The sequence below is a fragment of the Terrapene carolina genome, unplaced genomic scaffold, assembly GCF_002925995.2.
Source record: "Terrapene carolina triunguis isolate 2854851 unplaced genomic scaffold, T_m_triunguis-2.0 Scaffold310, whole genome shotgun sequence".
Classification (NCBI taxonomy): domain Eukaryota; kingdom Metazoa; phylum Chordata; order Testudines; family Emydidae; genus Terrapene; species Terrapene triunguis.
Genome location: NW_020664661.1, coordinates 2,098,251 through 2,121,413, shown reverse-complemented (window position 1 = coordinate 2,121,413; position 23,163 = coordinate 2,098,251). Strand labels below are relative to the sequence as shown.

The window sequence follows — 23,163 nt, the reverse complement described above, 5'->3', positions numbered from 1 at the left end:
TCCAGTTCTCTTTTAGAATCTTACTTAGTTTTTGGCCTCAGTGCAATCTTGTGGCAATCAGTTCCACAGTTTAATTATGCTAATAGGCTTGTTAGTTAATAAAGAACAAAATCATCTTGAAATTAACTAATTTGTTAACAGTTCACGTGGAGATTGGTAAAGTTTTCATCATAGTCATATTTATGGAAAGTATATTTTTGACCTCTCCCCTAGATGAAAAGGGGTCAGACTAGATGACATGAGTCTCCACCCAGTCAATTCCACCATCTTTGAATCTATGAATATTGTGTAGGTGATTCTCCATATCCCTTTGCTCCTAAACCTGTTTCTTTGCTTCTGTTTAGTTTCCTCCATTCTGTTTCTGTTTTCTGTCATAATCTCTCCTTATTTGTATATCCCAAATAGAGGCTGACATTTGCCATTACTTCCTTCATTAGGGAGGGAGCCTTCCATCTCGAGTGACACCAGGACAGACTCCTCTACAGACAGCTATCCCTATAAACACTCACATCATGAGTCTGTGGTCAGTCACTTCTCTTCTGACTCGCAGGGGACAGTCATCTACAATGTGGAGAATGACACAGCTTCGCAAAGCAGCAGGGACACAGGTAGCAGACACCTTTGTGCTCATGTAGCCATTGTGAATCTGGAGATTACAGTAGAGCTTAGTTAAACAATATCTGTTTAAATACAGCCCAGGGCATATTGGCATATGGGTGCTCTTTGAAGTGCTGGCATCTGGTGAATTATGGCCCACAATCTATAGCATGGTGCAGCTGGACAAAGCACTATTTCAAAACGTTGTCAGTGGGTGGCATGTGCAAGTCCCTGCATTCAAGTAGCTGAGGCTATACGGGAAGGGAACCCACACTATTAGGACCTGTATGTGATCATGAGGGAGTTTCTGCTTGAAGTGGACAGCAGTGAGGATGGGTATCCGTCTGCACTGGGGTAGGACAGAAGTCAGAGAATAGCTGTCTGCCTGTACTGTGGAGGCAAGTTTGTGGGCATCTGGAGTGAGAGGAGAATCTGTACTATGGAGGAAGCTGGGTGAGGGGTCTGGTGGAAGAATCTAATAGGAGATAGGGTGGAGGTCTCAAGGTGTAGAGCTACCCTGTCAGCTGTGGCCTGTGCTTGTCACAAAGCATCCAGCCTGTGACCTGGCCAGTCTGTTCCTGAATGCAGCACAGAGCTTTGACATTAATTTCTAATAAAGGACTACACTAGTTAAAAGAGTGGAACTTTCCATATACCAAAAGGGTGACCTGTTAATAGTATATCTGTAAATTGAACTAATTTTGTGTGCACCAAACCTAACAGGGTTCACAAAGGGGGCATACCTGTTAAATGAACAGCTCCTTGTTACACCAAAATTTCTCCAAGCAGCACGTTTTGGTACTATTTCACTCAGCAAGTTCTTGCCCTCCTGTTTGTAACAGCATACATGTATCCATCTGTGGTTCAAATTTTTATTTACAGTTCAGACCAGAGTTGGGGAAGGTATTTCTCACAATGAAGAACCGGACTTTGTGAAAGACTAGATTTCAAACAGGTGTTCTTCGGTGCTCTTCGATTCTTCACCATGCATTCAGTAACTGGCACTCCAAGCCTTTGGTTGATATATTTTTCGTTCCAGGTTAAATGTTTGGCAGATAAGGCTGCTACAGTAGTCCTAGATGAGAGAGAGACAGACAGACAAGGGGAAATGTAGGGCAAAATTTGATGATGAAAAACCTAAACTTATATTTATCTTCAGAGCAACAAGAAGCCTAGTTAACCTAAGATGCTGGGACATTATTTATATCCCAAAATGACACAGATGTAATTAGAGAGGCTCCTGCCCTGCAACACTTACAGTCAAAGTAGACAGAAGAGGTGAGGGGTGGGGGAGGGAATGAAAATACAGGAGCAGATGAAATTCAACATTTATATTATTAGTTTCATGATTTGTGTAGTGACTTTCTCCTTTTATTTCTTCTCCTGCTAATTCTATCCCATGTTTTTCCTCCAGTTCTTACCCCACACTTACTGCCTAATTCAAACCTGCCTCCTCTCTCCTGATCTAGTCTTCAGCTATATTCAGTCCCTGCATATTAGTTAATCCCTACTTCGTCATCCCCCTTTGTCTTTTCCGTCCTCCTTCCTCCCTACTCAAGTCTTCCCCAAAAAAGTTAATCTCCCAGCCTCACGCAACAGCTCAGCCATCAAATGCTGACTCCAGTGGCTGTAAAGGAGCCACCCCATCGCTCCTGTCAACTGCGCCTGCTATTGAATCAGTCTGTGAGAAAGCTGGATTCTTCATTAATGGCCACTTCCCCCACTTCTCCACCCCAGAGTTCTATGGACCCCATCCCACATCGCCTTCCTGGGAAGGAAGACCATTGGGGCCATTTGCCCTCAAACACCTGGGTACGTCAGGATGGGGATGGGTAGGGCTCACTGAATGGTTGAGCTAGCCCTCTGCCACTTCTGGCAGCCAATGCTATCAAGCTAAATAATGCGTGAATTCTAACTCCTCTGCTCAAACTCCTAAGATCACATTGGGATCTGTCTCAAGTGATTTGGTTTCATTCCCTTTTCTAACCCCATGCTCCCAGCCTTTGGGCTATAAAGATACTTTCCATCGACATCACTGTTTGCCTATTAATCCATATGATTGCTTGAATGTGAGGCATCTAGTATGTAAAAATACTCTTCAAGGGGCAGATTTTGCATGTGTTCGTTGCATGCTTAGGAGAAATCCTGTTTTGTTAATTTAGCGAATTCAGCAAAATTAATTAAAGGTGCTAGATTGACAGCTCTGGAGATTGAAATTCACAGCCCAGGTACAGCGTGCATACAGATACTGCAAACTTTTCCCATGCTGCCTCACTAGTAGACTTTGTCCCTGGTCTGGAAGGACCGCGGTTAGGGGGACAAGGTAATTCAGACTCCATGCTCATTTAGTACTTGGTGCCTCCGCTGAGACTGTGGCACATACTGTGACCTTGTCCAGTTTATGGATGGAAATATAGGAGAGTATTGGTAAAGCTGTCAACCTCCCAGTCCACAGTGGCTAATTGTGCATTTTAGGACTAGATAAATATTACATATTCTTGCCATGTCTAAGAGCCCCAACTCTAGCAGCAGTGGTACTCTTTAAATAGCTGCTGTGACAACATTGGAAATGCCCTAACCTACCATTGCTATCAGAATGGAAGAACTTTTTTTTTAGAGCTAGCTAAAGAAATTATGCACTCTGAATGCAATATGGGCTCCTTTTATCACCATGGTAACTGCTACAAGATATCTTATATCCTTACAGACTGACAGAATAACATTATGTGCCTGCTGGCATCCAAAGGTCATGTTGTGAAAGAATGAGTTCCCCCAAACCCACTTCATGGCATCTTTCCTGCTCAGGCACTTAAATCCTAATTTACCTACCACTCCCCCCAATCTTCCCTTCGGACGCCTCTCTTGTTCTTTCCTTATTTTCCCCACTTCCATATATATTGCCTCTTTCTAAAGAGTACCTACTACAAAATCACACTCTTCCTTGGCTTCACAGACAAATTGAAACACAGGATGTTTCAATCTCATTAGCCTCCGTTTGGGTGGGTTGCCCTTGCGTGCACACTGTCACATCTTTATTTGTTGATATAGCACCTCTACCTAAAAAGCAAATTCTCCTTTTGCTTTAATATATTTTTTGAATTTTGATATTATTTATTTTAAAAGATGAATTCAAAAAGCTAATTGTAATGGCAAGTTCTGCGACATGGGTTCTCTGAAGAGGAATTGGATTGGGACCATCAGCTCCTCCCACAAAGGCCATTGAACAGTTGTCAGGGAATTGGAGTTTTCATTCACTACACCTATGCCAGATTGAAGTTGATGGTGGAAAGGCTGGAAAGCCTTTGGATCTCCTTCCCAAACTCCATCTTTGTCCTGCTTGGGAGCAGTCCTGATTTGGAATGGGACTGCTCATGTTAGTAAAGTCACACAAATGCATGTGTTTACAGATTTGGGGTCTTAGACTTTAGGAACCACAAAACTGAGTGCTTACACACTTGTAACCATTATTGGTAATCTCACTTCAAGGGATTTCAAACTTAATTAGAAAAATTATTGTGGTCATTAGCTTGGTAATAAATTGGTGTGAGGATGAGGCACTCTTACCAAAGGGCAAATGCTTACAGGGAAAATCTGTGCTAAATTGTGAACAAATATTTTCTAACTCAGTTGAACCAAAGAAAAGATTTTTGTGTAGTGCGCAAAAGAGAATTTGAGAGGAGAAGAAAATCAAACTAGCCATGTTTGTTTAAGAGCTGTGTGTGTTTGAGTGCGAGAGCTGCTGGAGTGTTGCTATTGCAAGATAATGGTGTCCCTGGAGCATTATGAGACAAGGCACAATCAACTGCTTCCCATCTCTGTGGATGATCTCTCTCATTTAACACAGTCCCTGGAGTTGCTTTGTTGCTCTTTTGTGACTATTTTTAAAAACTTTTAGATACAAATTATTTAAAGCAAATGACTTTGCTTACTAGAAGCTGCCAGTTACCATTGAAGTGTCTGTGCAGGTCAGGAAGAGTGAGAAGGGCCTACTATTCTTAGAATGTTGAACAACCAATCCAAAGACTCTTGTCATCTAAACTGTGTTCTCTTATTCTTTCAGGACACTTGACTGACAGTGAATGTAATCAGAGGCATATTTCCAAAAAGAGCTCACTGACTGACCGCAAGAGGAGTTCTAGCCGGTCTCGGCGAAAAGGGGATGAGATACAGTCGTCAGGATACCATAGTGAAGGCAAGGGTCATTGTTTTAATTACTTCGTCACTCTGTCTGTATGTGTTTTTGTGATTCTTTGTGTGTAAGTGCACCTCCCTTGCTGTGTGTCTCCCTGTCTGTGTGTTTTGGCCTGTCTTGCCTTTGCTGATTTCCCTTTGTATGGCTTCAGAAAGATGTTGTGAATAGTGCTACTAGTTTAAAATGAAGTTATTTTTGTTCCTCTTGCCTTCTCCTTTGTATACTGCAGGGGAAACATTGAAGGAGAAACAAGCCCCCAGAACTGCCCCTAAGCCATCCAGCAGCACCAGCAGACTTAGAGAGTTTAAAGAGACAGTCAGCAATATAATCCACAACCGACCAGCCCAGACCAACCAAGGCTCTCCTTGTGGAGGGAATGTAGTGGGTCAGTCAAAGATACGGCGCCCCAGGAACTTGCCTGTGCATTCTCGCGACTGGGAAATGGAGAGTACCGGCAGTGAATCCAAATCCAGTTCATCTAGCAAGTACCGTCCGACCTGGAGACCCAAAAGGGAGTCACTGAACATAGACAGCATCTTCAGTAAAGACAAGAGGAACCGTTGTGGCTACACGCAGCTCAGCCCCTTCTCTGAAGATGCAGGTGAGGGGGGAGAGAGATGTATGTTGTTGGGTTGTAACTGGAAAAATACAGTTAGGTGCAGAATTAATCATAACCATCAACTGCTGTATGGAAACTATGTAGTGGCAGTGCCAAACTTTGTCACACTCTTGAGCACACTGCCATCCTTTCACAGTAGTTGCTTTGGTGATAGTGAGGCGTTCATATGAAGTTTGTGTATATGTATGCACTGTGCAGTGTATATATTATTTTGAGTGTTTGTTCTCCAGTCTTGTATTCTGTTAAATTCCATTCCTGTGGAAGCAAAGACAAGGGACGCATCGTTGTGTATACGGCTGAAACAGAGCCTGGACTGGGCTGCTGGGCAACTAAGAATTTGTATTGCAGGATGTTCTCAAGCATTGGTCTCAAACATGTGCCCCAGGGCTGGCCTGCTCCCTCTGACCGGTGTATATATTCTGCGCTTCTGTCTTCCTCCTGCTAATCACAGCATATACAGCATGATGTCTTGGGCTAGAGAATGAAAGAGTTCCCCTTGCTAGCTACCATTCTCTATTCTGAGTGCCTGTCGTGAGCCCTAGCACCCAACCCATGGTTTACCTGGACCTGCCTCTCACTGCACCTGTAGATGGAGGCCAAAGCCCAGCTCTGCACTGCTTTGGGTTGGGAAGTCTCTGTTTGGAAGCAAGAGCTCCTGACATCCACGGCTTCTTCCCCTGCTCTGAGAATGCAACAAAGATCCATGCAGCTTTATTGTCTTGTTCACATCCAGTTAGGGGAGAGAAATCCCCTAAGCCTTACAAAGGGACTGGCGATCAGACACCTTCTGGTGCTGTTCCCCAGGGCCCATAAATGGCTGGAGCTGCTGAGTTCCATTCCATGGTTGAGAAATGAGTAGGGGAGAGGATGCGCGTTGATGGATGACCAAGGTATTGTTGGGGAAACCTGAGGGGGATGAGAGGAGAGAGAGATGGAGGAAATTGATGGGGAGAATCTAGAAGTTAAGGAGGATTGGAAGGGATGAAGCAATCATGGGAATGAGGAAAGAGAAAACTTGAGGAAGGAGGGAGAGACCATTACTCATGGAAAGGACAGAAAAGGGGCATGAGGGGAACCAATCAAAGGCAAATAGGAATGCACATTAAAATCAGAAAGGGGATAACACTAAAATATGAAGAATTAGGAAAAGAAGCATAATGAGTTATATTTAAAAATGTAATCAAAATCTGAATGCCAAAATTCTAAAATAGATTTCATATAATGTTTAATGCACAGTGCCATAAAGAGCTAGATCAGCAGAGAATGGAGAATCAAAACAAAATCCTTGCTCCAAAAAAATCTTACCATCTAATGCACAAGTGGGTACTAGTACACAAAACAGTTATGTGCACAAATGCGGAGAATTACACAGAAGGAGAGATTCTTCTTCGAGGAGTGTCCCTGCAGGTGCTCCACTTAAGGTGTCTTGATGCCCTGTGCTTGTAATCAGAGATTTGTGGTAGCAGTACCCGGTTGGGCCATGCACGCGCCGCTCCGAGCGGTTACATGGCAGTGCACAGCCAACCATCCCCCAGTTCCTTTTCTACCACATTTAGCTTGAGTTGGAGTGATCAGCAGTGCCCTCTCTTACCTCAGTTAGTTCGTAGTTCTTCTTCGAGTGATTGCTCATGTTGATTCCATTCTAGGTGTGTATGCGCCCATGTGTGCAGTCGTCAGAGATTTTTGCCTTAGTGGTATCTGTAGGGTTAGCTGTGGCGCTGTCTGGAGTGCCGCACTCATGCAATGGTATATCAGGCGCTGCCGGCCCTACGCCCTCTCAGTTCCTTCTTAACGCCAGAGGTGGTTAGTCGGAGGGCCTTCCTTGCTTAGCAAGTGCTAGTGGTTTTTTCATGCCTTAGGGCCTTTTTTAAATAGTTTGTGTATAGTGTTAGTTAAGTTGTTAAGTGTAGTTAGTTAAGGTCCCAGTGGGGACTTTGCCTCAGGTGGGGCATGTCCCGGTCTCCCGCGTTTAAGCCCTGCTCAGATTGCAACAGGCCTATGCCTGTTAGTGACCCCCATAGCAGCTGTCTTAAGTGCTTGGGGGAGTCACACATTAAGGATCAGTGCCAGATCTGTAAGAACTTTTGGCCCCGAACCCAAAAAGAGTGACACATTCGTATTGGGGCCCTCTTGATGCAGTCTGCCCTTCACCCAGCTTCTGAGCCGTCATGACAGGTTGCACCGAGCACCTTGGCCTCCATGCACAGTGCGCCGCCAGCACCCAGTTCTTCCCAGCACCGAGCGCCATCGCCGGTGCCGAAAAAGAAAACAAAAAAGTGCAGCTCCCTAGCTCCAAGCAAAAAGGCCCAAGGGTCAACGGCCAAGGGACCTGGGCCTACCCACCAGGCTACTCCGGAGCCACGTCCTCATGCCTCCCCGGTTGGGGCCCCCAGTCTCCTCAAAGGTCCGTCACCAACTCCTGGGAGTGGTATTGGACCCATGCCCCTGCCGGCACTGTCATCTGCCCAGGCTCCCCAGGGGCAGAGAGACCACAGGTCTCCACCTGTTCCGATGATGACTCTGGTGCTGCAGGACTCAGCTAAGGCTCCCTAAGAAGGCAAGCCAGCCACCAAGACCCCTCAAGGGGCAGGCGGAACACTGCTGGTCACCAGAGAGGAGGTGACGTTCCTGTTCGCCACGCTGAGGATCCAAGACTCGAGGATCTGAGACCTGTCATTGGTCGCTCAGACTAGCGTCCAGTTTCCCTCAGTGTCACTCACCTGTATGGGGTCGATACTTCCCATACTATTCCTGGCACCAGTCGTCCTCCCATCGGTTGTCTTCTCAACGTCGGTCCTGATCGTTGGTGCAGTGGGAGAGTTCCTTGTCTCGGCACCGGTCTCCCCATCACTGGTACCAATCTCCCCGGTACTGACACCAGTCTCCCACCTCTGGTCATCAGTTGCCGGTAGCCACAACCAGTAAACAAACCCAGGGATTGACAGCCCTTCCCTGGTCGCAGGAAGGTGATTCCTCTGGCACGGAGGGCCAGTTCAGCCCATTGCCTAGGCCCCACTGGTGGGATTGGGCACCGGAACCCGCACCGTCGTCTGCGTCACCGCAGTGGCAGCACGGCCAGTGGCCAGCGCAGTGGCCTTATTGCAGCGTGTGGGATATGATGATGCCCCCTTTGCAGCGCTCTTTGTTCGCTGCATCGGAACTCCAGTCGGCAGCACCGACCGCACCAGGCTCAGTGCCGGGGGCCCATTCAGAGGTTGCAGTGGAAGAGCCTGTGCCCACCCATAAGCCTCCCTCTCCAGCAGTAGTCGAAACCCTGGGACCTCTCCTGGTGGTCCAATCTTCCTCATCGGCTCTGGACGAGGCAGTCACGGGACCTTCAAGGGCTAACCTGCCGGACAATTTCAAGAAATATCAGGCATTACTTGTGTGTAGCCAAGAATTTGGGGCTGGAGGTGCAGGAAATGGCGGAGCAAGAGGACACTCTCTTCAATGTCCTCTCAGCCTCTATGCCCACCCGGATCGCCCTACCCGTGCGTAAAGAGGTTCTTAAGATCTCCAAGGCCCTATGGTAAACCCCCTCTTCCATTCCTCCCGCCTCCAAAAGGGCCAAAAAAAAGTACTTTGTTCCAGCCAAAGGATTTGAATATCTTTATACCCACCCACCCCCAGGCTTGTTGGTTGTGTCTGCAGCCAACGAGAGGGACAAGCACGGTCATACTTCCTCGACTCACAAGTACTGCCAGCTTACAATTTTGAGTGGCGAATCATCAAGCTCTGTTTGGCAGATGTAACTTTAATCTCTGGGACGGTCTCAGAAAGTTCCAGGAATCCCTCCTGCAGGGTTTGGTCCAGGAGTTCAGCACCCTGGTGGAGGAGGGCACCGCAGTGGCCAGATGCTCCCTGCAAATGGCCTGGGATGTGGTGGACTCAGCGGCTTGGGTGGTCGTGTCGGCGGTGATTATGCAGCGCAGCTCCTGGCTCCAAACAGCGGGCTTCTCCCAGGAGATGCAGACCTTGATTCAGGACCTTCCTTTCCAAAGGGTTGGTCTCTTCTCCAAGCAGACAGATGCCAGGCTGCATGGGTTGAAGGACACTAGAGCCACCCTTCGCTCGTTGGGCATGCACACACCGCAGTCTGCTCATAACCCCTTCCGGACGCCCCCACCGCCAAGACCCTGGCAGCCCCTTCAGGGCTCTGCTAGAAGAAGGGACACTAGTTTTAGCCATCAACACCCTTCTTCCTCCTGCTCATTTGCGCAACCTGGGCCCGCCAAATATGTAGGGGGCCAAAAGTGCTCATTTTGAGGGTGCACTCGAGAGCCATGCCTCAGTCAGCCACCCGGATCCTCCCCATCTCTTCCTCGACCGTCTCCGCCCTTACCATTTGGCTTGATTGTGAGTAACCTCGGACCACTGGATCCTGGATATAATATCTTGGGGCTATACCCTGCAATGTACGGCTGCCCCCCCTCCCACCCACCCTCTTCCCCATCCCTCTCCAGGGACCCTTCTCACAAGCAACTCCTCATTCAGGAGGTCGAAAAGCTCCTGTGCCTGGGGGCTGTGGAGGTGGTTCCTCAAGACATGGAAAGAAAAGGATTCTACCCCCACTACTTCCTAATCCTGAAAGCAAAAGGGCGCCTAAGACCCATCCTGGACCTGTGTCGCCTCAACAAGTCTCTCAAGAAGTTGAAGTTCCACATGGGCTCCCTGTCCTCCATCATCCTCTTCCTGGATCCAGGAGACTGGTACGCTGCTCTCAACTTAAAGGACGCTTACTTACCTGTGACCCAGGAATATGGAGAATGCCTGGCCTCGGTCTTTGTCCCCAGCAGGCGCATCCTGGACCAAGTGATCACGGTGCCAAACCACATCCTTTCGTCCCTGGATTGGTGGCTGGATCCCAAGTCGGTGCTGCCCGGGGTTCCCCGTCGCTTACCCTGGTTTCAGATGCGTCGGATCTGGGCTGGGGAGCCCACTTGAGTGAGCTCAGCAACCAGGGCCATTAGTTTGAACATGACCTAGCCCTTCATATCAATGTCCGGGAGCTCAGAGCAGTTCGCCTGGTCTGCCGGGCTTTCTTGCCACACCTAAAAGGCAAGGTGGTGCAGGTCCTCACAGACAATACCGCCACGATGTATTACATCAACAGGCAAAGTAGTACCAGGTCTACGGCCCTGTGTTGGGAGGCACTCATCTTCTGGGACTTTTGTGTGTGGCATGCCATTCATCTGGTAGCCACCCACCTGCCTGGAACCAAGAACGTCTTGGCAGATCGCCTCAGCAGGACCTTCTTGTCATGCCACAAATGGTCACTCCATCCAGAGGTGGTCAGCCTGATCTTCCACAGATGGGGGACTCCCCAGGTTGACCTGTTCGCGTCCAGGCAGAACAGAAAGTGCCATGTGTTCTGTTCTCTGCAGGGCTGGGACAAAGGCTCCCTGTCAGACGCCTTCTTGATTCCATGGTTGGGAACGCTAATGTACGTTAGATCCACAAGGTACCATAGATCCACAAGGTCCTGATAAAGGTGAAGCAAGACAGAACGAACGTCATCCTCATAGCCGCAGCGTGGCCTCACCAACATTGGTTCGGCATGCTGATGAGTCTTTTGGCAGCCACCCTGCTGCAGCTGCCTCTTTGGCCGGACTTGCTGTCCCAGGATCATGGCAGTCTGTGGCATCTGAACCTGGAGGCTCTGCATTTGACAGCTTGGCTACTGCGTGGCTAAGTCTGGATGAATGGGCATGCTCCGCTGGTGTCCAACAGGTCCTGCTGGGCAGCAGAAAACCTTCCACCAGGCTACTACTTGGCAAAGTGGAAGCAGTTAATGTGTTGGGCCTCAGATCGACACATTGGGGCAGAAGAGGCCCCGCTGCAGGACATCCTAGACTATCTGCTGCACGTTAAGCTTTAGGGCCTGTTGCTCTATTCAGTCAAGGTCCACCTGGCAGCCATTTCGATGTTTCACCCTCCGTTTCAAGGCAGGACAGTTTTCGCCCATCCTATGACAGTGCGGTTCTTGAAAGGTCTGGCACACCTCTACTCACATGTCCGGGACCCGGTTCCCCCTTGGGACCTGAATCTTGTGCTGTAAAGGCTCTTGGGTCTTCCCTTCGAACCCTTGGTTTCCTGCTCGCTCCTGCTTCTCTCCTGGAAGGTTTCTTTCTTGGTCGCTGTAACTTCAGCCCACAGGTGTCCGAGATCAGGGTGCTTGCCTCAGAGCCGCCATATACTGTCTTCTACAAGGACAAGTCCAGTTGCACCTGCACCTGGCTTTCCTGCCCAAGGTTGTTTCCCAGTTTCATACAGGTCAAAATGTTTACCTACCAGTCTTCTGTCCCAAGCCTCATGCGACGGGTGACAAACGCAGGCTACATATCCTAGCCGTCAGATGGGCGCTGGCCTTCTACACAGATAGAACAAAGCTGTTCCGTAAGTCAACGCAGTTGTTCGTTGCTGTCACAGACAGGATTAAGGGTTGCCCAGTGTCTGCCAAGAGAATATCGTCGTGGCTTACAGACTGCATCTGATACTGTTATGAGTTGACAAAGGTGCCACCGCTGGCGATCGTGATGGCTCACTGAACTAGAGTGCAGGCATAATCGGCAGCCTTCCTGGAACAGGTGCCAATCCAAGAAATCTGTCAGGCTGCTACCTGGTCGTCCGTTCACATGTTTGCATCTCATTATGCACTTACACAGCAAGCTTGGGATGACGCTGGCTTTGGCAGAGCAGTGCTGCAAGCAGCAAGCCTGTGAACTCCGAGCCCACCTCCACTGGTACTGCTTGTGAGTCATCTACAGGGGAATCGACATGAGCAAGCACTCGAAGAAGAAAAAACGGTTACCTACCTTGTGTAACTGTTGTTCTTCAAGATGTGTTGCTCATGTCCATTCCATTACCTGCCCTCCTGCCCCTCTGTCGGAGTTGTCGGCAAGAAGGAACTGAGAGGGAGTAGGGTCGGCGGTACCTGATATACCTCCATATGGGAGTGCCACTCTAGAGGGCACCACAGCCGACCCTACGGAAACCGCTAAGGCAAAAATCTCAACAGTTACGAAAGGTAGGTAACCGGTTTTTGTTCCTAATAGTGTTAGCTTAGTTGCAGTTAGTTACCCTATTCCCTTGCCCTACTATAACTTTTTATTTCTTCATTTAAAAAAAATTCTTTTTTCCTTTTTACCTTCCCCTGTCTCTCCGACAGGTACACAGCTATAGCCTCAAACAGGGTTTATCCCTGTTTTTTCTTCTGAGAGACCAATTCTGTCAGGTATGCCCAGCTCACCTGGCTTTAAATACTATCCGACTTGCAGACAGTCCATACCGGTCTCTGATGGCCACACACGGTTTGTCCACTGCCTCAGCGAGACACACATTACTCAAAAGTGCCCACACTGCAGAAAGCTGACAGCTAGGGCAAGAAAAGCCAGGGATCTTCAACTGAAGCTCCTCATGATGGAGAAATCCCTCAGGCCAGCCTCAAACCCCGAATCCCGGAAACCGCCTGGCCAACATTCGCCAGCGGCAGCCGCTGACAGAGGTTCTACTCCAACAACAGCTGCCAAGGAGCCTGTTCCAAGAAAAGCTACCAAAAAGCGGTCGCAGACATCCCCACACCGAGAATCGCCTAAAAGAAAGCGATTTCCAGTGGAAAAATCTGCCCAGGTACCGAAGGCACCGAGTGTTCCAGACCATGTGGCACTGGGACGTCCAGCACCGAGAGTTCCCAAAGAGCTAAAGACCCTATGTGGGCAAGCTCAAATGTAGATTTACACAGTGAAGTGAAACCGTCCAGCTCGGTACCCATGGACCCGAAGAAAACGTCTGCACTGAGCAGTACAGTGGTGCCACCTGCAATATCTATGCCATACAGCTCTAAATCCTCGGCACCAGCAGCTTCAATTCATACTCCTGGCTCGTTCATAATGCCGTCTCTGGCACCGAGCGACACGGTTCTGCAGCAGTTCATGAGGCATGTGGACCTGACTGTGGCCTCAACGCCTGAATCTCCTTTACTCGTTACCGAGGGTACCTCAGCCAGATCGGAACCAAGCCAGTTGACTCTTCCCTGCATATCAGCCCCGTCTATCTCCAGTGATGAGGAAGAAGAGGATGATGCAGTAATATACACTCCTTGCCACTCCTCACCCAAGCCTGGACTATCTCATCACCAACCACTTGCAGATATGCGAGGATGGTATAGTCACCCATGGGCACCGTCCCCCATACCATTCCCACCGAACTGGTCATACTGGGATCCATGGGCAATGTATAGGGCCCAACACCGCAGACCCCTTAGCCCGCCCAGGTCCAGAATAGCACGATCCCCTTCACCAACTGTCCTAGCTTCCTCAGAAACACAAGAGGAAGAGACTGAGGAACATATGAGGACATAGCTGAACATGACACTTTGCCACCTACTCACTTCTCATCATCATCAACGGACAAAACCATAATGCCACCACCTTCCACTATGGGGGATGGTTTCAAATCCTTTCAGGACCTCTTCAAAAGGGTAGCTGAATCCCTAGACGTTTCATTAGAACAGCTACCAGAAGCTCAACATAAACTCATGGACGTATTCCAGGCATCCCCAGCAGCGTAGATAGCCCTGCCAATTAATGATGCAATCATGTAGCCTGCAAAAATATTCTGGCAGACACCTGCTACAGCACCACCCTCATGTAAGAGGTTTGACAAAAAATATTATGTGCCAGCAAAAGGGGATGAGTTTCTATTTACACACCCTGCACCAAACTCCTTAGTGGTGGAGGCGGTCAACGAAAGGGGGAAACACCAGTCCCAAATGATCCCATACGATAAGGATTGGAAAAGGCTGGACCTTTTTGGATGGAAAGCCTATTCCTCAGCTATATTTTAGTTCCGCATAGCCAATTATGCGCCCTACTGGCTAAATATACATACAATCTGTTCTCCAAAATGTCAGAATGTATTGAAAATTTACCCGATGACAAAAAAGAATAGTACAAGGCGAACAATTCCAAAGGGTGTCTCATTGCCAGGATGACCCTACAGGCCTCCCTTGACTCTGCATGCACGACAGCATGATCCATCGTGATATCTGTGGTCATGAACCGTGCATCCTGGCTCCACCTCTCCGGGTTCCCAAGGGAGGTCCAGGCAACGGTCGAGGACTTACCCTTTGACGGTCAGAAACTATTTTGCGACAAAACCGATGTGTCATTACGCAGCCTAAAAGACTCAAGAGCAGCCTTAAAAACCCTGGGCATCTGAGTACCTGCAAACAAAAAGAAACAGAGTAGGTTTTACACTCAGAGATTCAGGTCAACGCCATACTCTCAACCCCACAGACAGCACAACCAGCGGCATAAACAAAGACAGAACAGACGTCGGTAGAACCAAAATCAGCCTTAGACGTCTCAACAATCCACCTCCAGACAACAATATTGAAGGTGTGGTTGAGGGCATGAGAGGTCCACACTCTCTAATTCCGGAAGCAGGAATGGTCCCCCATCCATTCGGCGACAGTCTGTCACCATATTACCTAGTCTAGCACACCATCACAACAAACAAATGGGTTTTAGAGATTATCTAAAAGGGTTACTCAATCCCCTTTACTTCTATTCCTCCTACCTACCTCCCTTCCCTGTCCCTCTTCAGGGACCCCCACTCATGAGCACCTGCTGCAACAGGAAATAAACCACCATGTACAATTAGGTGCTGTGGAACCCGTACCATTGCAACAGAGGGAGAGAGGTTTTTATTCACACTATTTTCTAACTCAGAAAAAGACCGGCGGGTGGAGACCCATCCTGGATCTACGCAAAATAAACAAATTCATAACACGTTTCAAAATGGTGACTCTAACCACAATAATTCTGGCACTAGAGGAGGGAGATTGGCTTTCAGCCCTCAACACGATACAGCCTCTCCTCATAAGTTATGTGGCCCAGCCCCCTAATCATTTTTGTTGCCCTCCTCTGGACTCTCTCCAATTTGTCCACATCCTTTCTGTAGTGGGGGGCCCAAAACTGGATGCAATACTCCAGATGGGGCGTCACCAGTGCCGAATAGAGGGGAATAATCACTTCCCTTGATCTGCTGGCAATGCTCCTACTAATGCAGCCCAATATGTCATTAGCCTTCTTGGCAACAAGGGCACACTGCTAACTCATATCCAGCTTCTCATCAACTGTAATCCCCATGTCCTTTTCTGCAGAACTGCTGCTTAACCAGTTGGTCCCCACCCTGTAGCGGTGCATGGTATTCTTCTGTCCTAAATGCAGGTCTCTGCACTTGTCCTTGTTGAACCTCATTAGATTTCTTTTGGCCCAATCCTCTAATTTGAAGTAGAGGAGGAGGTTGCGCACCTGGTGCAGTAACTGAGGTTCTTCGAGATGAGTATCCCTATGGGTGCTCCACTACCCACCCTCCTCCCCTCTACTTCAGAGTTTCACGTAGATTCTCTGGAGTAGAGAGGGAACAGGGATGGTTGGCTGCATGCTGCTATGTAACCTCTTGGAGCGGTGTGAGACGGCTACGGCACGTGCGCAGCCCAGCCTGGTACTGCTACCACAAATCTTGAATTACAAGCGCAGGGCGTCAAGATACCTAAAGTGGAGCACCCACAGGGATAACCATCTTGAAGAACCTCAATTACTGCACAAGGTGAGTAACCTTCTCTTTCCCTTCCTCTAGTGAAATATATCCCTCTTTCTGGCTTTTACTATATTCACCCTGACAGGGATGAGTTGAACTCCTGGCTCATAGATTTTGTTCTCCTTTGGATGAAGCAGGTTCCACTAAATGGCAGGTATTTAAAAAGAAATTAGTTTGGGGAGAATCCACATGAGACTAAAGCTTCATTTCCCTTGCTCCTCTGGAAATTATTTTGTTTTTAGAGATGCTATAAAGATATTGTCTAGGCTTCTTGAAATTGTCTGGACAATTTGATCCCTGAACACAGAAGCAGCACATTTGGTTTAAACGTGGTTAAGAATTCAGAATACTAGCAGGTAACTTGATGGAATTAAACCTGACTCTTCTGCCATCCCATATTCTTTTCTCTTGACAGCCAAGGAATTTGCAGAGGATGAGTTGAAGGAACCAACAACTCAAGGAACAAGGCCAAACCAACTAAACATCAGGTATAAGCACTGGGGTCGAGGTCGGGGCACCCAGCACCTGATGGATCAGCATCCTCGTCTGATCCAAAGGATGGAATCTGGCTATGAGAGCAGTGAACGCAACAGCAACAGCCCAGTCAGTCTGGACATGCCCTTGTCTGAGAGCTCAAGCACACACAGGTAGATTTTAATAAAGTGCACTCTTGGACTTTTGCTTCTCTTATGGCCCTGTACACTAGGACCTCTGAGAACTAAACTGTTTTATAATAAGAAACTTAAGTATTGACCTTCAGTCCCAGCCTGCAGTTCTTGTAGACTGCGATGCAGGTAGATTATGGGAAATAGGAAGCTGGGTATATTGTGCCACGGCAGTCTTCCCTTTTTGGATGGTCATTAATTCGTACGGTTCATGATTGAGAGGAACGATTTCAGGAGGGTGTCTCAACCAGCTACAGGGGGGAAGATGGATGTAAATACAGAGCTCTATCCTTAGGCTCTGTCAAAAACTGAAGTTGCAGGATGCTGGCATCAAGGAGACAGTTTGTTTTAAATTTTGAAGATGTCTGTCACTGTGCTTTCCATGTCAAGAGTTAATCTGCTCTGTTATCTTTGTCTCAGTTAAATTACTGTCTGACAGTGAGAATCCCTGTGTCAGGCTCTGATCTGGAGCATTTGTACTGTTAATGGACTGACATGAGACCATGTCTGCTTGAGGACTTCGTTGTGGCCTCCTGAGTGGTTTAGAATAAAGAGCATGCATAAATAATAGGGCTGTCAATTAATCGCAGTTAACTCACGCGATTAACTAAAAAAAATTAATTGTGATTAAAAAAATTAATCGCGATTAATTACTCTGTTAAACAATAGAATACCAATTGAAATATATTAAATATTTTTGGATGTTTTTCTACATTTTCAAATGTATCGATTTCAGTTACATCATTGTATACAAAGTGTACAGCAAATATTTGCACTGTAAACATGATAAACAAAAGAAATATTTTTCAATTCACCTCATACAAGTATTGTCATGCAATCTCTTTATCATGAAAGTGCAACTTACAAATGTAGATTTTTTTTGTTACATAACTGCACTCAAAAACAAAACAATGTAAAACTTTAGAGCCTACAAGTCCACTCAGTCCTACTTATTCAGCTAATCGCTCAGACAAACAAGTTTGTTTACATTTACGGGAGGCAATACTGCCCGCTTCTTATTTACAATGTCACCTGACAGTGAGAACAGGCGTTCACATGACACTGTTGTAGCTGGTGTTGCAAGATATTTATGTGCCTGATGTGCTAAAGATTCATATGCCTCTTCATGCTTCGGCCATTGTTCCAGAGGACATGCTTCCATGCTGATGATGCTCATTAAAAAAATAATGCGCTAATTAAATTTGTGAGTGAACTCCTTGGGGAAGAATTTTATGTCTCCTGCTCTGTTTTACCCTCATTCTGCCATATATTTCATGTTATAACAGTCTCGGATGATGACGCAGCACATGTTCACTTTAAGAACATTTTCACTGCAAATTTGACAAAATGCAAAGAAGATAACAATGTGAAATTTCTAAAGATAGCTACAGCACTCGACCCAAGATTTAAGAATCTGAAGTGCCTTCCAAAATCTGAGGGGGACAAAGTTTGGAGAATGCTTTTAGAAGTCTTAAAAGAGCAACACTCCGATGCGGAAACTACAGAACCCCAACCACCAAAAAAGAAAATTTACCTTCTGCAGGTGGCATCTGATTCAGATTATGAAAATGAACATGCGTCGGTCTGCACTGCTTTGGATTGTTATCGAGCAGAACCTGTCATCAGCATGAACACATGTCCTCTGGGATGGTGGTTGAAGCATCAAGGGACATAATCTTTAGCGCATCTGGCATGCCAGCTACAACAGTGGCATGCAAACGCCTGTTCTCACGTTCAGGTGACATTGTAAACAAGAAGCAGGCAGCATTATTTTCTGCAAATGTAAACAAACCTGTTTAAGTGATTGGCTGAACAAGAAGTAGGACTGATTGGACTTGTAGGCTCTAACGTTTGAGATTGTAGAAAATGTAGAAAAATATTTAAATAAATGGTATTGAATTATTGTTTAACAGGGTGATTAATCACTATTAATCGTGATTAATTTTTTTCATCGCTTGACAGCCCTAATAAATAAATATACTTTTCAATTTTCATCTCTGGTGCCTGTGACTACTGAAGAAAAGGCAATCACACTCAGGGTTTTACAAAAGAGTTGTTGTTTGTGTAGACCTTAAAAATCTGTTCAGAACAGTTAACTCTCCAGAGCATGGTTTTGGCATGTATTACTTGCTTAGGGTCTCCTAAGGAACCAGTAAAAAGAACGAGGAATACTTGTGACACCTTAGAGACTAACAAATTTGAGTATAAGCTTTCATGGGCTAAAGCCCACTTCATCAGATGCATGCAGTGGAAAATACAGTAGGAAGATATACACACACACACAGAGAGAACATGAAAAAATGGGTGGTGTTATACCAACTCTAACCAGACTAATTAATTAAGGTGGGCTATTATCAGCAGGAGAAAAAAAACTTTTGTAGTGATAATCAGGATGGCCCATTTCCAACAGTTGACAAGAAGGTGTTAGTAACAGTAGGGGGAAAATTAGCATGGGGAAATAATTTTTACTTTGTGTAATGACCCATCCACTCCCAGTCCTTATTCAAGCCTAATTTAATGGTGTCCAGTTTGCAAATTAATTCCAGTTCCGCAGTTTCTCATTGGAGTCTGTTTTTAAAGTTTTTTTGTTGAAGAATTGCGACTTTTAGGTCTGTAATTGAGTGACCAAGGAGGTTGAAGTGTTCTCCAACTGGTTTTTTGAATGTTATAATTCTTGACGTCTGATTTGTGTCTATTTATTCTTTTGCGTAGAGACTGTCCGGTTTGGGCAATGTACATGGCAGAGGGGCATTGCTGGCACATGATAGCATATATCACATTGGTAGATGTGTCATCTTCAGTAGAGAAATTCCCTGTATCTCCGTAGTTTCCAGGAATTGAGGATGTATACAGTGATACTTGTAGAAAAAGGGCAGATTGTGACTGCTGCAGTTGCTATTTTCTGAAAGCTGTGTTCTGCAGGGAGCCACATTCGCCATCATTCCTTTTGAGAGCTCTTTTTACTATTTTGTAAAATAAGGGTCCGAGGGTACGTATACACTACCCGCCGGATCGGCGGGTAGTGATCGATCTATCGGGGATGAATTCATTGCGTCTAGTGTAGACACAATAAATCGATCCCCGGTCGCTCTGCCGTCGACTCCTGTACTCCACCGTGGTGAGAGGCGGAAGTGGAGTTGACGGGAGAGTGGCGGCAGTTGACCCCGCGCCGTGAGGACGCAAGGTAAGTCGACCTAAGATACGTCGACTTCAACTACACTATTCTCGTAGCTGAAGTTGCGTATCTTAGGTCGATTTCCACCACCACCACCCCCGCCAGTGTAGACCAGGCCTTAGTGCCAAAATCAAGAGGAACTGGTGTTTGGAAGTTTTGATGCAGTTTTTATGATCCCTATTGCAGAAAATGCTTGACTGGAGGTGTCATAACTATAAAGGGAAGGGTGGCAGCTCTCCTGTGTGCAGTGCTATGGAATCCCTCCTGGCCAGAGACTCCAAATCCTTTTATCTGTAAAGGGTTAAGAAGCTCGGGTAACCTGGCTGACACCTGACCCGAAGGACCAATAAGGGGACAAGATACTTTCAAATCTTGGGGTGGGGGAAAGGCTTTTGTTTTGTGTCCTTTGTTTAAGGGGTTGTTTGCTCTTGGGACTGAGAGGGACCAGACATCAATCCAGGTTCTCCCCATCTTTCTAAACAAGTCTCCCCTATTTCAAACTTGTAAGTAAAAAGCCAGGCAAGGCGTCTTAGATTTACTTTGTTTTCTCAACTTGTAAATGTACCTTTTACCAGAGGGTTTATCTTTGTTTGCTGTACTTTGAACCTAAGGCAGAGGGGGGTCCTCTGAGCTCTTTAAGTTTGATTACCCTGTAAAGTTATTTTCCATACTGATTTTACAGAGATGATTTTTACCTTTTTCTTTAATTAAAAGCCTTCTTTTTAAGAACCTGATTAATTTCTCCTTGTTTTAAGATCCAAGGGGGTTTGGATCTATATTCACCAGGAGTTGGTGAAAGGAGGGTGGGAGGAAGGAGGGGGGATGGTTAATTTCTCCTTGTTTTAAGATCCAAGGGGGGTTGGATCTGTGTTCACCAGAGAATTGGTGAAAGGTTTCTCAAGGCTTCCCAGGGAGGGAATTCTTGAGATGGTGGCAGCGGACCAGAGCTAAGCTGGTAGATAAGCTTAGAAGTTTTCATGCAGGCCCCTACATTTGTACCCTAAAGTTCAAAGTGGGGATACAGCCTTGACAGGAGGTTATAGTTTTGGTATGTTTGGGAATAAGGGAGATAATTCTTACACTTGGGGACCAAGAAACAGAGCCCAGATTCCTATGTCAAAGAATAAAATCTTTAGAAAATATCATTTATTGAGAAGAGGTGGACTCTTTTCCCTCCCTGGGATTTTCCCATAGAATCCTTTTAAAATACCTTCTCTTTTGAGACTGTGAAAGTAAGGTGAAGATGAAATGTTACTGCCAGATTGGAAGAATGTAGGGCTGTCTAGTCCTTCTCCTCAGTACCCTATAGACCTCCATTCCCTGAAAAGATTGGCCAGATATTAATACGGGGGGGAGGGATAGCTCAGGGGGGGAGGGATAGCTCAGTGGTTTGAGCATTGGCCTGCTAAACCCAGGGTTGTGAGTTCAATCCTTGAGGGGGCCACTTAGGGATCTGGGGCAAAAATCTGTCTGGGAATTGGTCCTGCTTTGAGCAGGGGGTTGGACTAGATGACCTCCTGAGGTCCCTTCCAACCTTGATATTCTATGATTCTATGATTCTACATTGGTTTTCTCTCCTCTTCTTCAAGGGATTCTCATATGAAGCGAGCAGGTGGGTTGGTTCCTGCCTGGCGTAACATCCCAAAGTCGCACAGCAGCAGCATCTTAGAAGTGGAATCTGCTTCATCGACTGGTGGTTGGACAAGCAGACAGCACTCTGTTGGGAATGGTAAGCTACCTTTTCAAACCCCAAATAGCCATGATCGTGGAGTATAAAATCTATTGAGGTAAGTACTTATTCCCTGGGTATTTTTGCCTTCACGGTGGAGGCAGATGCAAGAAAGGGAAAAAGACTCAGGAATCTGGTACAACTTTTGGCTACAGTTCTGGTTTACAGCATTACCAGTCAGTACCACCAGGAGTCTGTTGGAACATGCCTTTCATTCATCTTGCTTGGTATCCTTCCTCTGGCAACTGCATACTGATACACCAGAGGAAAGTAATACTCTTCCCTCTTCCTCCCATAATTTCAGCTGCCCAACTGTGCAGATAGAGGATTGGTATCTCATGTTAAGAAGCAAGCTTGCGACAGGATCTAGAACCAAACTTGTCAGAAATCAAAAGGAGATAGGAAAAATAAATGGGTAGGAGATAATTTAAGGTAATTGGACAAAGGCTCAACTTTCCTAGGGATGTTTGTCCTTTGGAATGCAAGATTCCTGAGCAGATATTGATTCTAGAGTTCGAGGGTGGGGAAAAGATATCTTCTGAAAACAAGACTTGTGTCTATAGGGGGTTGTTGATTGGTTACATTGGAAGACTCCTGGCACATAGTCTTTATATACCTTTTTGATCTAGCTGCATAAGCAGATGAAAACAATATCTATGTAGGCATTCCTTTTATATACTAAAGCTAAGGATCTAGCTAACTTTGCATAGCCTCAGTTGAGAATTAAAAACACAGTAAGAAGGGTTATGGTTTGTGCACCGGGTTAGGAGAGGGTTACTTCATCAAATGACTCCCTTCTTATACCATTGATTGCTTCTTGGGTCAATGGATCTAAGGACAAGGCTGTGCTTCAAGGGAGCACGAAGTAATATTGCAACATTTCTACCTCAGGCACTGATGGAGAGGAGACAAATAGAAACTAAATAGCTTTGGGAGGGATAAGGGGTCAGTCCAGCACAGTCTTGCTAAATTTACATTGAAGTGATCAAGCTGCTCCCAGCTTGCAAGTGAACAAGATGTACTGCAGAAACAGCTGCCTTTTGGGAATCAAAAGTGGGGGAGGAACACAATCCTTTTGCCAAACAAAGTAAAATGTCATATCCTTAGAGGATTATAACATTTAGATCTTGTTTTCGCTCATTTATTTGATTTAAAAGGTTCCATTTTTAAGTATATGTCAGGTAGCCTAAATGGAGGAAAATTGATCAACTTCCTATTTGTCATCTAGAAAAGTAGATCCTTTTGCTGATCACAATAGCCCTGAGCTGCATCACATTTATGTCAGTCCAGAGCTCTGAGGGTTTGAATGATGATAAACACAGCTGACATCAGCATTTATCAGTAGAAATTCAGGACCTACTGGTGCCAAGGTGGTACAGAAACTCACAGCTCTGAGCAGTGGGTTAGAACATACTTCCAACTGTTCTTAATTACGTTCAAAAACATATTTAGATCCAGATTTGCTCGGTTCCACCTTTCAAAAGTATAATTTAACAAACAAAATTGATTTTCCAAAATTTCCTTGCATATTATCTCATAATTTTGCTATTTTCTAATGTTAGTTATATCCCTCTCATTGGT

General features: G+C 46.2%; 1 protein-coding gene across 4 annotated transcripts in view; it reads left to right on the top strand.

The window, feature by feature from the left end:
* The window catches only part of USP54 (ubiquitin specific peptidase 54), a 263,766-nt gene that overhangs the window by 203,956 nt on the left and 36,647 nt on the right, over positions 1-23,163 (top strand). For all 4 annotated transcript variants that reach the window (XM_024218696.3, XM_024218694.3, XM_024218697.3 and 1 more), the window contains exons 11-15: positions 438-608; positions 4,658-4,789; positions 5,019-5,390; positions 16,429-16,660; positions 21,443-21,582. In XM_024218696.3, the coding sequence (XP_024074464.2) occupies positions 438-608; positions 4,658-4,789; positions 5,019-5,390; positions 16,429-16,660; positions 21,443-21,582 (1,047 nt within the window). The remainder of the gene's footprint in view (positions 1-437; positions 609-4,657; positions 4,790-5,018; positions 5,391-16,428; positions 16,661-21,442; positions 21,583-23,163) is intronic.